General features: G+C 39.8%; 1 protein-coding gene across 2 annotated transcripts in view; it reads right to left on the reverse strand.

The window, feature by feature from the left end:
- The window catches only part of SETDB2 (SET domain bifurcated histone lysine methyltransferase 2), a 90,794-nt gene that overhangs the window by 8,941 nt on the left and 65,645 nt on the right, over positions 1-16,208 (reverse strand). For both annotated transcript variants that reach the window (XM_047865158.1, XM_047865148.1), the window contains 3 exons: positions 13,264-13,385; positions 8,433-8,540; positions 2,652-2,785 (listed from right to left, as the gene is read on the reverse strand). In XM_047865158.1, the coding sequence (XP_047721114.1) occupies positions 2,652-2,785; positions 8,433-8,540; positions 13,264-13,385 (364 nt within the window). The remainder of the gene's footprint in view (positions 1-2,651; positions 2,786-8,432; positions 8,541-13,263; positions 13,386-16,208) is intronic.

The raw sequence follows: 16,208 nt of genomic DNA on the forward strand, positions 1-16,208 counted from the left end.
CCTTCCTGCTCCCATCATGCCACATGCTTCTAATCTGGCCTTTCCGGTCCTTCAGCAAGGTGATAGGTTTTCTGAGGCTTAGTCCATGTCCTGTGTCTCTTCCTAGTCTTACTACACCTAACAAGATGTCTAATGTATGACAGGCACTCTAACAACTGAATGTTTAAATTCAATTAAAAAAATCCATAGAAATTCACCTGATACTTGATAATGACAAAAGTCTCTATTCATTGGTTCTAATACAAGATCAGTATTTTTGCAAACTTTAAGATATAGCAGGAACTTGGGGTGCCTGGGTAGCTCAGTTGGTTGAGCCTCTGACTCTTGATTTTGGCTGAGGTCATGATCTCGATTAATAAACATAAAAAAAGGGTGGGGTGCCTGGGTGGTGCAGTCGGTTAAGCGTCCGACTTTGGCTCAGGGCAGGATCTCAGCTCCTGAGTTCGAACCCCAAGTCAGGCTCTATGCTGACAGCTCAGAGCCTGGAGCCTGCTTCAGATTTTGTCTCTCTCTGCTCCTCCCTTGCTCATGCTCCATCTCTCTCTCTCTCTCTCAAAAATAAACATTAAGGGGCGCCTGGGTGGCGCAGTCGGTTAAGCGTCCGACTTCAGCCAGGTCACGATCTCGCGGTCCGGGAGTTCGAGCCCCGCGTCGGGCTCTGGGCTGATGATGGCTCAGAGCCCGGAGCCTGTTTCCGATTCTGTGTCTCCCTCTCTCTCTGCCCCTCCCCCGTTCATGCTCTGTCTCTCTCTGTCCCAAAAATAAATAAATGTCGAAAAAAAAAAAAAAAATTATTCTTTAAAAAAAAAAAAAATAAATAAAAAAAATAAACATTAAAAAAAAATGCAGCAGGAACTTGACTCCTTTTTGTTCAGTCTTATAGGTCTGCTAATAACAGTCTGTTTAGTGGTTGTTTGAGGTCATTATGGAAGTCATAATTAAATGAACTCTTTAGGAAGGTAAAAACAAAAAAAGTGAAACTATTGCAGCCCATGAGTTTCACAAATCAAATATAAAAAGAAGATGGTACAGAAACATTTATATATTCCTTTCTAGTCTCAAACAATAAAATATCTATGGACCTTCCTCAAAATCAGATTTAAAATGGTCAATTTTTTTTTTTAAGTTTATTTTGAGAGAGCATGAGTAGGGGGCAGAGGGAAGGAGAGAGAATCCCAAGCAGGCTCCATACTGTCAGCACCAAGCCCAACTTGGGCCTTGATCTCACAAACTGTGATATCATGACCTCAGCCAAAATCAAGAGTTGGAGGCTTAACTGAGCTACCCAGGCACGCCTTTAACAAATTTCTTGTAATGGTAGGCTTGCCCCTATTGTTTTAGAATATATGGCCCCTAAGCCTTAAGAGGGTACTGTGGTGAGGAGCAAGCCCTATGAAGCCCTAAAGCCCAGCTCGAATACTCATCAGCTGTGTGAGCTGGACAAATTACTAAGTCTCGCAGGGACTCAGTGTCTTTGTCTGTAAAGCTGGGGTAATAATATCTACCTCACTGGGCTGTTAGGCAGATTAAAAGAGTTAGCATTTGTAAAGTACTTGGAAGTATTTATGGCACAAAGTAAGTGATTATTAGATAAAATAATACAAAATGATAAAACCGGAGATATGTGCCCAAAGAGGAAAAAAATCTAGTCTATAAATGCAATTTTAAAATATAACTTAGGAGCTCACAAAAATCATATTAAAAACATAGTGCTCTCATTCAGAATATTATGAATAAAAATATATACTCCACTGAAATTTAAAATATTTAATCAGAATGTATGCACAGGCCCTAAGGAAGTGAGAAGTGTCTGTCTGGCTCTTCAAGCCATCATTTTCTTTTTTATTCCATTCCATAACTTTAAAAAAAGTCAAAACTTCTTCTAGATATTTTCTTAACTTTATATGTCATGTTTTAGACTGCATCTACATACCAAAAAAGGGTAATCAATTGAATCAGTTCAGTTAACAACTGGCTTACCAATTCCATCTGACTAAATTGTCTTATAAAACTGAACTGCCATCTTTCATCAGAAGGAAGATCAAGTTTCTTCATTGATAAAACAAATACAATTCTATTGGACTTGAAACATGCCATACTGGGTCCAAATTACCATTAAAGAATCACTGAAAGAAGAGAAGCAAGATTTAACAGCCAAAGACAATTCAAATAGAATTAATTTCTTCAAGGACTCAATGACTGATTACTGTATTTGCTGCATAGTTTATCATTTTTAAAAGCTGTTTATATGTAAGATGGCAGTGAGAGTGGTGGGAAAAAAGCATTCAGCAGACAAGATGGATAAACCATGGACTTGTGGCCAACAAGTAAGGCTCCTGTTAGGAGAAGAGGGCAATAGTCAACTGGTCCTGTGGCCACCCATTAGGTCACTCAAGCCACTATGGCAACCAGCACTTTTTACCAGGAAGGAAAGGATGTAGGAAGAATAAAATCAAAACCGACCCAGCTTATTTTCTATTAGATTTAGGGAAGGTATCGTGAAGTCAGGTTCCCAACTGAGCATCCCCCAAACCATGTTCTTACTTGGAAACCATTTGCATGAAATTATCTTTGAAAATCTGTTTGTCTTAATCTAACCACTCCTTATTCCATCCCCCCAAATGTAGTTTTAAAATTGTTTGATTAAATACTTATAAATTCCTCGAGATCTATCGGTTTGTAGAACTGCGTGGGCATTCTTGGCACAGAAAAAGTGGTAACTCTTGAGACAGGCTTTTATATCACATCCCACGGTGGCTCCTCTTTTGTTACAGAATGCGCACGTCTATAAAAGAACAGATTTTACTGAGTAAGCACCTGTTTTTCATAATCTTTTTTTAAATTTAAAGTTAAAGGTGTCATTAAATCTTATTCTTAAAGTCAGCAGCCCTAATGTCCTCATCCACAAATGTTAGGTATTTACAGCTGGCTGCTCATTTTGAAATTTCAGCAAAACCTCTGCTAGGTAAAGTGTTTGGTTTGTACTGGCCTGTAATAATTTGACTAAAAGCAGAAAACCCTTTTTATTTCCCCCCCCCCCCACCAAAAAAAAAATTTTTTTTAGTTTACTCATTTATTTTGGAGAGACAGAGTGAGCGGGGGAGGGGCAGCAAGAGGGGAGACAGAGAATCCCATGTAGGCTCTACCAGTATAGAGCCTGATGCGTGGCTCCAATTCATGAACTGTGAGATCATGACCTGACCTGAAATCAAGAGTCGAATGCTTAACTGACTGAGCCACCCAGGTGCCCCCAAGGACTTAGAGATTTCTAAAAAGAAATTTGTCCTGTTCTGGGCAAGGGGTCCTGTTAAGGACACTGGGGCCTATGACGACGGTGGCTCCTGGCAGTGCCCCCAAGGACTGTGTAAGCCACCGGTCTCCCCTCTCTTAGACCCAGGTCCTTCCCTGGGCATAACACTGTCTTACAGAGTTTCTACTGAGGACAATGTGACATAAAGTAAGTGAAACATCTCTGGAGTCTATGTAGTAGGGCCGAAAATTTTAAATTAAAAAACAAAACAAAGCCCTGAGTGGTAAATTTTTTTCTAAGTTCAATTTATTTGATCTCTTGCTTTTATATATTAGCCAACTGATCTTGAATTTTATATATGAAGGTGATGCAGAGATGGCTAGGAGGACAGTCTGTGGCCAAGGAAGTCTAACTGGTTTAGGGGAGTCCAAGGCATGCCCAAAGCTTATCACGCTCTGTTCTGAATGAAAGGGAAGCACAATGAAACCACCTTGCAAAACAGGAGATAGCTCACACATCCCAAAGTCAGCACAAGCAACCATACGAACAAAATTCAAATATGGGTAAGAAGTTAGATTATGCTAAAGGTGGGATTCCAAATCAGAGCACAAAAGGATGATCATTTAATTTGGAGGGCTATCTGGCATTATATGTAGAAAAAAACCAAAGTTACGTCCTTACCTCACAATATATTACCAAATAAATTACACATGGATTAAGGCTCTAACTATAAGAAAAAAATTTTAAATTAATAAAAAATGTATGGTATTAAGGTCAGGAAGGCCCAGCAAGGAAGGAAACTCAGAAGCTACAGAGAAAAAGACTGACAGATCAGACTACATAAAAAATTTGAACTTCTATTTGTATGGTGACAGCTACCATTAGAAAAAAAATGAAAGAAAATGTATGAAAACAGAAACAGACTCATAAATACAAAGAAAAAACTGGTGGGTGAATAGGTGAAGGAGATTAAGAGGTACAAACTTCCAGTTATTAAAAAAAATCAGGGGATATAATGTAGAACATAGAGAATATAGTCAATAATACTAGAATATGGTGATCAATGGTAATTAGGCTTCTTATGATCATTTCATAATGTATATAAATGTCAAATCACTATGTTCTACACCTAAAACCAATATTGTATGTCAACTATACCAATAAAAAAAAGAAAAAAAATGTTTTGCTGCTTATTTGATAAAGAGTTGAGACTCTGGGGGCACCTGGATGGCTTAGGTGGTTACGCGTCTGACTTCAGCTCAGATCATGATCTCATGGTTCATGGGTTTGAGCCCCACCTCGGTCTGTCTGCTGTCAGCACGGAGTGGGCTTCAGATCCTTGGACTCCCTCTCTCTCTGCATGTCCCACATTTGCACTGTCTCTCACTCAAAAATAAACATTTTTAAAAAAGGGCTAAGACTCTGATAAACCCACAGAAAAATGGGAATGGGCAAATCACAGAAGAAATACAAATGGTTAATAAAATTTCATTCACATAACAACTGCTGAGTAAATGGGACGTGGCCAGCACTGTTCTAAGGTAGAGGGAAACAGTAGTGGATAAGATATCTACCCTTGTAAAGTTAACATTCTAGTGGAGAGAGACCATGATCACATAAAGCAAACCTAAAAACAGTGACACATGCTTTGTATAAATTAAAATAAGGTGAAGCGACACAGTTGCTGGGTCCCTAATTCAGGTTGGAGGTCAGCAAAGGCCTCTCTGAGGAGGTGATATAGAAGTTCAGATTTGAATAATAGTAAGAGGTCCTAGCAGGCAAAAAAGCAAGGAGAAGGCTATTGTAGGGAGAAGGCCTTATGTTCTGGTGCAAGAATGTGCTTCCCACCCACTGGCAAGCTCACCAGAAGGACAACAGGGATGGGCTAATGTTGCTGGAGCAGAGATTTGAGAGTCAAAGATCCAAGGGCTGAGCAAGGGGTTGGGTCATGTATGGGATGCAAACCAGAGTAAGGAGTTAGGGTTTTGTCTTCATGCAATGGGAACATGAAGTGATCAGTATTTTAAAGACACTGTTGTGGCTTGTGTGGAGGATGGGCTGGGGCAGGGATGCACAGGAGACAGTGCAGAAAAAGCATCAGTGATGTTTAGGGAGATCTGGGACTTCACTGTGGTAGGTTAGTGACAGAAAGAAGGGGAGGATGCAGGGTCTGCGGGTGGCACTGACGGGCTCCACACTGGGCTGGGAGGTTGATGAGAAGATGATGATGGATGAATGGTGGGCTGTTCACTGAGGTGAGGACCCAAAGGGTGTGGATGCAGTGTGTGTATGTTTGGAGGGGCTGGAATTGTGTCCTTTGGCCGGTTTAATATGAGATGCTATTAAATATTCACATAGGTATGTCAGGTTGGTGGTCAGGGCTAGAGGCACAGAGGCCCTGGCATAAGTACGGTTCTGAAGCCATGGGGACTGGAGGAGGTCACACAGGAAAGACGTTCAGATGGAGGAAGGAGCCCGGGAAACCCTCGGGGACTGCACACTTTAGAGGTTGAGCAGAGAGGGCAAAACAGCCATGGTGCCTGGGCAGCAGCAGCCAGAAAGGTAAGAGAAGTAGCAGCACAGCATGTGCAGGAAGTCAAAGGAAGAAAGGGCTTCAAGGTGCAGGGGCATGGTCAACTGTGTAATGAATACTGCTCAAAGGTCAGCTAAGGACAGAAAAGTGACATTGTAATTGGCCAGATTTTTTTGTGTACAAAGGAGGGTTTAAGATGACATGATCAGTTGATCAGACATACATATGCTGAAGGAAATAAGCTAGTACAAGCCGGGATACTGATGTGAATGGGGTAAAGGGAAATGCAAGAGCTAGTCCTTACGGAGGGGCAGGTGATGACTCCAAAGTCTAAGTGGAGGGTTGGCTTTGACAAGAGGGAGGTCCCAGAGTCTGGGGACAGAGGTGGATGGGCAGTGGTTTGGACAGGAGTTCCTAGCTAATGGCTTCCATTGCTAGGTAAAAATCAGACAAAAATATGTACACCACCAAGATGAACTCTAATGTAAACTATGGACTTTGGGTGTTTTGATGATGTGCTAATGTAGGTTCATCGGTTGTAACAATGCACCACTTTGGTGGGGGATGTTGATAAAAAGGAGGCTGTGTGTGTGTGTGTGTAGCAGTGGGAGGTTTATGGGAAGTCTTTGTACTTTTCCCTCAAGTGTTCTGTGAACCTAAAACTGCTCTAAAAGCAAAAAGGTCTATCAAAAAGAAAAATGAGGTATAGTCATCAACTTTGGGATGGGCAGTTGGGGTGGGGAGAGGTTCTAAAAAGAGAGGAAATGAAACAATAAATGTAGAGGGTGGAGGGTGAAGTGCTGAGATTCCTTTTGAGATTTGTGGCTGTGAATCTAAGATCAGTCAACACATTTGTGGGTTTTTGTCCGGTTGTTCAAGTGCTCAAGTGCCAGTCTCTTCAGCACAAGCAGACAACAGACAGATGCATTTCACCAGGGGTGGGGGTTTTGATGGTGGGTAAGGAAATGGTGTGTGAGGGGGGGTGAGGAGAGGGAGTCCAGAGTGTTCGCAGGAGAGTGCTAGCAGTGCTGGACTGTGGGACTGGGAAGAACTGCTGGGGCTGGGTGGGGGTGGGGCGGGTGGGAGGTGCCTGAGGAGAACTAAAGTTCAACCTCACCAGTGAGGGGAAACGCAAGGTACCACTTCCTGTCAGGTGCAAAAATTAAGCAGATTCGTGATGCTCATTTTGTCAAGGGCTGGGAAAAGTGCTGTTTCATCCACAGAAGCATAAAATGGTACAGCCTTTCTGGGGGACGGTTTGTTAGCACGTTTCAAGATTATCAGAGAGAATTCTCTTTGACTCAGCCATTTCACTTCTAGGAATGTGCTCTACAGCAACGCTCAAACAAGTACACAGGATATGTGTACAAAGATGTTTACTGCAGCTTTAGTTGTCAAAGTGAGAAGCCAGGGTCGACTCATTATCTACGACAAGGGATGGTTTCCTGCATTCTGGTGTATCTTACAGAATCCCATAAAGTCAGGAGAGAGGATGCCACACACAGTCATGTACTTATAGTTTTATAAACATGCCATCCTCCTTCCCCATCTTCCTTACCCTCACTCCTCCCCAGCCAGGAAGGCTTCCTGGTGCTCACCTGTGCTAAGGTTCTTGCTTGCTTGAGTGACCTGTGCTGATCCTTCTCAAAGCACATCAGGCTGTGCAGAAACTGCCTTCATATATGTGTCAGCCTTGCAAGGACTACATAAATGTTTGTTCCAGATCACAAACCTTACTGTAGTGGTGGGCATTAGGTGCTCACACCTGCTGTACTGCTTGCTAAGCCGTGAAGGGCTTTCCATAGAGGAAGTCTGCTGTAACAGAACCAGGAGGGTAACTACTCCTCACTCTACCTTCCCAGGGGGAGCTGACCTCAGATCCAAGGGGATAGATCCTAGTTATGGTCACCTCCAGCAACTGGTGCAGGAGGATGGGTGTGGCTTAATTAAATTTTCAGAAGGGTTTTACTCCATACTTGGGGATGAACTTTTTCTTTCACCAGATGGGAACAAGAAAGCCTGACCCTTCGGTTGTTGCCTATGGCCTACCCTATGACCACAAGAGGACCAACTGATGTGGACAGGATGACAGAAAGGATGATGGGGTCTTGACGACACCATTAAGCCACTAAATAAACCAACTTTGAAGCCAGCATTCCCTCTGGCTAAGTGAGAAAATAAGCATCCTTTTTTTAAAGCCAGTTTCAGTTGGGTTCCTTCTACTTACAGCCCAAAGCATTCTAACTCCTATATACTTTGCTGATGAAGCATGTTGTAGTTTATTTTAAAATATTAAATGTTCAGTAAAATCTAAGTTTCTAATACAGACCCTACATCTTTTTTTTTAATATATGAAATTTATTGTCAAATTGGTTTCCATACAACACCCAGTGCTCATCCCAAAAGATGCCCTCTTCAATACCCATCACCCACCCTCCCCTCCCTCCCACCCCCATCAACCCTCAGTTTGTTCTCAGTTTTTAAGAGTCTCTTATGCTTTGGTTCTCTCCCACTCTAAAGACCCTACATCTTTCAGCTCTACAAGATGTGTCTCTATCCCTGGTTTACCAATCAAGTAGACTTTCTTTTGGAAACATCCCCTTTAATATCTGTTCGTTTTGTCTGAGTAATAAAGTCATTTGTACTTACCAACCTCCTTCCTCTATGGATTTCTTTCTTTACCGACTCCACATCAAAACTTCTGTCATCATTACTTGGATCATGATCCTCACATTCCACAAGTGCTGAAGAATACAGCTGCAGATTGGGGAAAAAAAAATTCAGAATATGCTCAAAGTACTGTTGAGAGCCACAAGTCATAAAATGGTATCGAAAGTACTCACTGAGGGTAGAAGATGGATTGGGGGTATAACAGTGACCATCTTTGGGGTATATAAGCAGATCACAAGCCACCCTGCTTTTCTTTGGAAGGATCCCCAGGCATGTTTTATTCTGCATAACCCTGACCCCAATGTTTAAATGGACCTGGTTAGGGCCCTGACCTGAAGCTGGGCCAACTGGATTCCCTACCCTGAGAGAGTGGAATAGACTCTAAGCCACATGATAGAGAGTAAGCCAGTCTGCAAAGAGGAAAACAAAAATGAGGGCTAGAGAGGACATCATGGGTTCCTGATGGCTTTCTAGCTACTGTTTCTTAGACATGCTTGTGTGTCTGCCTTCAGGAGCCAAGAAATGCCCCTGAAGTCTGATTAAAAAGTCACTTTTATATGGAATATTACTGGGCAATCAAAAAAGAATATCATCTTGACATTTGCAACAACATGGATGGAACTAGCGTGTATATTATGCAGCGAAGTCAGAGAAAGACAAATATCATATGATTTCACTTATATGTGGAATTTAAGAAACAAAAGAGATAAACATAGGGGAAGGGAAGCAAAAATAAGATAAAAAAAGAGAGGAGACAAACCATAAAAGACTCCTGAGTACAGAGAACAAACTGAGGATTGCTGGAGGGGTGTTGGGTAGGGGAGGGGCTATATGGGTGATGGGCACTAAGGAGGACACTTGTGATGAGCACTGCACTGGGTGTTATATATAAATGTTGAATCACTAAATTCTATTCCTGAAATCATTATTACATTATATGTTAACTAACTTGGATTTAAACTTTTAAAAAAAATTTGAAAGGCAGCTTTTATGTTTAGGTTGGCTCAAGTTTCTGTGTGTTACCTGAAACCAAAAGAATCTAACCTATCTCTCAACTGAAGATCAACATTACACAATGCCATCACAAAGCAATCTATAGATTCGATGCCATCCCTATCAAAATACCAATAGCATTCTTCACAGAACTACAACAAATAATACTAACATTTGTATGGAACAACAAAAGACCCCAATAGCCAAAGCAGTCTTGAGAAAGAAGAAGGAGGTAGCACAATCTCAGACTTAAAGACACATATAATAATCAGACAGTATGGTACCAGCACAAAAACAGACATACAGATCAATGGAACAGAAATAAACCAGGAGACCACAGAAATAAACCCATGATTATATGGCCAACTAATCTTCAACAAAGGAGATAAGAATATACAATGGGGAAAAGACAGTCTCTTCAATAAATGGTGTTGGGAAAACGTGGCAGCTACATGGAGAAGGATAAAGCTGGACCACTTTCTTATACCATATGCAAAAATGAACTCAAAATGGATTAAAGTCCTAAATGTGAGACTTGAAACGATAAAACTTCTAGAAGAAAACATAGGGAATAATCTCTTAGACATCAGCCATAGTAACATGATATGTCTTCTTTCTAGATATGTCTTCTTAGGCAAGGGAAACAAAAGCAAAAATAAACTATTGGGACTACTCCAAAATAAAATGCTTTTGCACAGCACAGGAAACTGTCAACAAAATGAAAAGGCAACCTACTGAATGGGAGAAGATATTTGCAAATGACATATCTGATAAAGGATTAATATCCCAAACAGATAAAGAATTCATATAACTCAACACCAAAAAAACAAATAATCGGATCAAAAATGGGCAGAAGACCTGTAGAGACATTTTTCCAAAGAAGACATACTGATGGCCAACAGACACATGAAAAGATGCTCAACATCACTCATCATCAGGGAAAAATAAATCAAAACCACAATGAGATATCACTTCACACCTGTCAGAATGGCTAGTATCAAAAAGACAAGAAATAACAAGTGATGGCAAGAATGTGGGAACAAAGGAATGCACATGCACTGTTGGGAATCTAAATTGCAGAGCTACTATGGAAAACAGTATGAAGGTTCCTGAAACAACTGAAAACAGAAATACCATATGATACAGTAATACAACTACTGGGTATTTATCCAAAGACAATGAAAACACTGATTCAAAAAGATATACTCACCCCATGTTTACTGCAGCATTATTTATAAGAGCCAATACATGGAAGCAACCATAAGTAGATGAATGTATAAAGAAGGTGGTGTGTTTGTGTGTGTGTGTGTGTGTGTGTGTGTGTGTGTGTGTAATGGAATATTACTTAGCCATAAAAAATAATGAGATCTTGCCATTTTCAACAACATGGATGGACCTGGAGAGCATTATGCTAAGTGAAATATCAGACAGAGACAGACAAGTACTATATGATTTCAATGATATGTGGAAACTAAATAACAAATGAACAAACAAAAAATCAGAAAAAGACCCATAAAGAGAGAATAAACTGGTGGCTGCCAGAGAGGAAGGTGGAGAGGGCACAGGCAAAATGGGTGACGAGGAATGGGAGGTCTAGTCTTCCAGTCACGGAATGAGTAAATCCCAGGGACGAAAGGCACAGATTAGGGAATATATGTAGCTAATGGCATTGTAACAGACGGTAGCTACAGTTGTGGTGAGCACAACATAATGTAGAGTAGTAGAATTATTCAGTATGTTTACACCTGAAACACGTAACACTGTGTGTCAACTGCAATTTTTTTTATACTTCAATTTAACGAAAAAAAGCGTTAGGAAAAGGTAATGAAACAAAAAACAAACAACAACAAAACCAAAGCCAGGAAAAAAATTAATCCAAAGTTCTAGACCTCTACATAAAAAAAAAAAAATGTTTGAATATTTCTGAAATTCATAAAAAATGACCTGAATAGTTGGAGATACTCTGTTGATGGATAGAAACACTCATATAATTTTTCCCAAATTCAATGGAATTCCAGTTAAAATTCCAAAAGGAATTTGTGTGAAACTCATAAACTGACCCCAAAATTCAAAGCACTAAAAAAGAGCCATGGCTTATCATAAAATTATAGTAATTAAGACAATGTTGTACCAGCTGAGGGATAGGCAAAGTGACCAATGGAACAGACTAAAGAGCCAGAAACAGATATGTGCACATATATTATATCGTTAGCACACTGGATAAAAGTGGGGGTTCTAGAAGTAGACAGCCCGGGTAAGAATCCTGGCTCAGTCACTTACAGCTGCATGACCTTGGGCAAGTGACTTAAACTCTCTGTGCCTCAGATGTCTCATCTTTAGTTTGGGCATAATAATGATACCTACCTCTTGGGGTTGTTGTAAGGATTAATAGTTTAATACAGGTTAAGCTTCCAGAATATTACCTTACACCTGGTGAACACTGAATGATAAGAGTTATCATTATTATCACTAAAATCAATGACAAAAGAACAGATTAGTCAAATAATGCTGGGAAAAGGGGTTAATCATATGACAAAAGAGGAGATCCCTACTTTACACAGTAGTCCAAATAAATTCCAGTTGGATTAAGAAACTAGATGAAAAAAGACAAAATTTAAAATTGGGGGGGGGGCGGGAATCTTAGTAAAGAAAAGAATTTCTTAGTGAAGAACTCCTACAAATTATAAAGGAAAACAATGATATATTTAACAAGGATACATTATAAGGCTCTGAAAGGAAACACCATAAATTAAAAGCTAACATATATAATAATGCACCAGCATCTATTTATATACATATAAAAATACACTTAAACAAAATCAATATCCCAAAGACAAAATGTGGTCCAGGAACACAAGTCACAGAAGTGACAAAAAGATCTGTGCACAAGCATAGCCAAATCTAGAAACTGCAAATGAAAACAAGAGACCATTTCACACCCATCAGAGAGGGAAAAAATTAAAATTTCATAATATCATGTATGGCAAGGAAGACGAGAAATGAATTTGGTGTCATCCTTTTGGAAAGCAATTTGGTGCATGTAGTGAGGTGCAAAATGCACCCTCTGTGTCCACCATTTCTGGTTTTTGCTCTGTGCCCTACACCAGAGAAATTCTCCCGTGATTTAGGGGACTTATTATAAAAGGATGTTCATGACAGCTGGTTAGTTATATGAAAAAAAGTGGAAAAACCTAAATGCTCATTCACATGAGAATAGTTTAATAGTGGCAGTCACAAAAGAATTCTCTAACATTTAAAATTAAAGACTTAAGAGTGAAATTTCTCACATGGATAAATCTCAATAGTTCACAGAAGCTGGCTGAAATTCTACAAAGTCCAAGAACATGTAAAACCTCATCATATCTTGTTATAAGCACTTAAATATACATGGTGAAAACCAAATCTGTGATGGCAATTATATCTCAAGAGGGATGGTGGGAGGGGAAGAGAGAGAATTAGAGAGTCCTTAACTATGTTTTATTTCTTAAAAAAAAAAAAATCCAAGCTAAAGCAAATACAGTATGATTTTTCAAATCTGGGTGAAATGTCTATGGGTATCTATTATATTTGAAATATCTCATTAAAATATCTTCAAAGAAGCTTATCATAATTGTGTTCGATCAGGTACAAATACAGCTAAAATGTAATCATAAGGTGGTAAGATCTGAAACAGTTTAAAAAGTTAGGAAATTTGCTCCCCAAATCCCCACTTAAAAGCCCAAACCATGGCCAACTCATCATTCTTTGCCTCCAAAGTACATTATCTATATTGGTACGTCCTTCCCTAAAAGGACTCATGTGTTTTCAAGTAACTTACCAAACAATTTTCATGAGCAGCTATAGTCTCTTTTTTTGCAATGTATAGGACACTATACTCGGAGTCTTTGGGGCAGAGTGCACATGTCCTTTTTTCCATCTTTTCTGCAACCTGAAAGACACCTATAAGTAACATCCTTGATGAGAAATGGAAAGGTAGAATTTCTTGGTCTCCATAACTCCTCCACCAGTCTTAAAAGTAGAAGGCAGGGCACTTGTTTTTATGAGAGATCCTCAACTACTAGAGAGAGAAAAAAAATCGGGACTCAAGTGGAAAAGCAAGTTATTTTGTATTTTTTTTAACGGCTTAACGAATGGAGGAACAATAGTTAATGTTCATTTAAAATGTCTAAACACGTGGAAAATTTTGTTCAAGAAACAACCAGAGGGTGCCTGGATGGCTCAGTCAGAAGACCATGCAACTCTTGATCCCAGGGTTGTTAGTTTGAAACTCAGGTTGGGTGCAGAGATTACTTAAATAAACAAACAAACTTAAAAAAAAAAAAAGGAAAGAAACACAACTAGGAATTTAAATACAAAGCTCTCAAAACACTGCCTTGCCAATACTAAGCTCTCAATAATTATTACTATTATCATTACAAATCAACAAGAACACAATGATATATTCAAGAAACAGTGCTCTGCTCAACTGCCTGCAAAAAAAAAATTTTAGATCCTGTGTCAGACTATACTCAAAAATAAATTTTGAGTGAATTAAAGATGTAAATGAGCAATGTGCTATAATTTAAATGCACTTAAATCTAGCATTATAATAAATTAGGAGAGAAAGCTACATAAAGGTAGAAAATTGATTTTTTTTTAAAGAAAGGAATGGAAGAAAGGAGAGGAACTAAGAGAAGGAGAGCTAGGAAGAAAAGGGAAGAATAAACAGAGAGAGAGAAAGAAGCCATCTGTTCTCAAAACCCCACCGGCATGTCAGTGAGAGGTAACCTTCCCATTTGTTTGCTATTCATTTGGCCACAAGCATCCATTTAACAATTTTTTTTTTTGCCCTTTCCAATGCTCATCCTCTTTTTGATTTGGTTTTCTGTATTAGAACACATTTGTGTTTTTAATCTTCAACTTTTAGTTTTGAAACAAGGACTTACTTTACCATTTAATGATGACAGTTTTAAATTTAGATGAGGTTGAGGCGCCTGGGTGGTTCAGTCGGTTAAGCCTCCAACTTCAGCTCAGGTCATGATCTTGTGGTTTGTGAGTTCGAGCCCCGTGTCAGGCTCTGTGCTGACAGCTCAGAGCCTGGAGCTTGCTTCAGATTCTGTGTCTTCTCCCTCTGCCCCTCCCCTGCTCATGCTCTGTCTCTGTCTCTCAATAATAAATAAATGTTAAAAAAATTAAAAACAAAATAAATTTAGATGAGGTTAACCACTTAAGGGGTTCCTATAAGTTGTTCCTAAAAGTTGTTTTTGTTATTCAAAACAAAACAAAATCTCTGAAATTAGATCTTGCATTTCACAAAATCATAGGACAGCACTTTTTTTTTTAAAAAAGGTTATTTACCTATTTATTTTTATTTTAGATTGATAGAGTGCAAGCGGGAGGCAGAATGAGAGAGAATCTCAAGCAGGCTCCACACCCAATGCAGAGCTCTATCTCGCAACTATGAGATCATGACCTGAGCCAAAATCTAGTCAGATGCTCAACTGACTAAGCCACCCAGGTGCCCTTAGAAGACTGTGCTTTGGAGCAGCATTTATCTCACAATCTTCCCCCCCCCACCCATGTTTATTTATTTATTTTGAGAGAGAGAGAGAAAGAGAGAGAGCGAATGAACACAGAAAGTGAGTGGGGAAAGGGCAGACAGAGAGAGAGATAGAATCCCAAGCAGGTTCTAATGCTGTCAATGTGGAGCCCAACGCAGGGCTCAATCCCATGAACCATGAGAAGACAACCTGAGCTGAACTCAAGAGTCAGAAGCTTAACTGACTGAGCCACCCAGGTGCCCCTCAGATGAGTTTCTTCTTTAATTTCTGTTTCCTGGATTTGGGTCCTAACTACTGAGGATAAAAATATGTAGTCCCTCTGCTCCCCACCAATCAAGAAAAAGGGGTTGAGACTGAGAGAAAAACCTCAAATGAAATGAAACAGGCTAGCTGTTTCTTTTCATTCATTTCAAACCACCACCAATTTGGGGGCACCTTTGATAGGAGAGTCATTTTGCTGGGCACTCTAAATGGGTGCTAACAGAAACATAATGTGAGCCGCAAATGTGACCTACAGTTAAAAAATTTCTAGGAGCATTGTAAAAAAAAGCATCAAGAAATGGGTGAAATTAATTTTACCCATTAAATAATGGGTTAATTAATAACAGGCTCTATTCAAACGTATGCAAAATATTATCCTTTCAACCTTTAATTGACATAATTAATTCATTCTTTAGTACTGAGTTTTGAAGCTTGGTATACTTTGTGCTGAGTGTGTCTTAACTAAATAAGCCACATTTTAAGTGCTCATAGCCATGTGTAGTGAGTGGCTACTGTGGAGAACTGCACAGCAGAGGACACAAAGAAACAGGAGACAGAACTGTTGCCTGAAAGAAGCTAACAAAATAAGATCAAATGCTAATAAGGAAAATAAAATAACAGGATAAATGCCACAAAGGAATATGATTGCTGAGTGGAAAATACAATACATGCTATGGATCCAGGGGAGTACAGTGCTCCCCTGTGGGATGGGGTGTTGTCAAGGACATGGGCCTTGAGCTGGTACAACCTGGAGACAGACAGAAAGGGGGGAGGCAGTGGGAGGGACACTGGAGACTATGTAGCAATGTGGGAAAAGGTCAAGAGGTTTGACCAGGGGCCAGAAAACCAGGATCCTGAAGGGGGAGGGAGTCTGTGCAGAGGAAGCTGGAAAAGAATTTAAGAAACAGATGTAGAAGACTGCCAGGAAGGATTTTTAAGCAGGGGAATGACATGATGAAAG

Source organism: Prionailurus viverrinus, chromosome A1 (genome assembly GCF_022837055.1).
Source record: "Prionailurus viverrinus isolate Anna chromosome A1, UM_Priviv_1.0, whole genome shotgun sequence".
NCBI classification, from domain to species: Eukaryota; Metazoa; Chordata; class Mammalia; order Carnivora; family Felidae; genus Prionailurus; species Prionailurus viverrinus.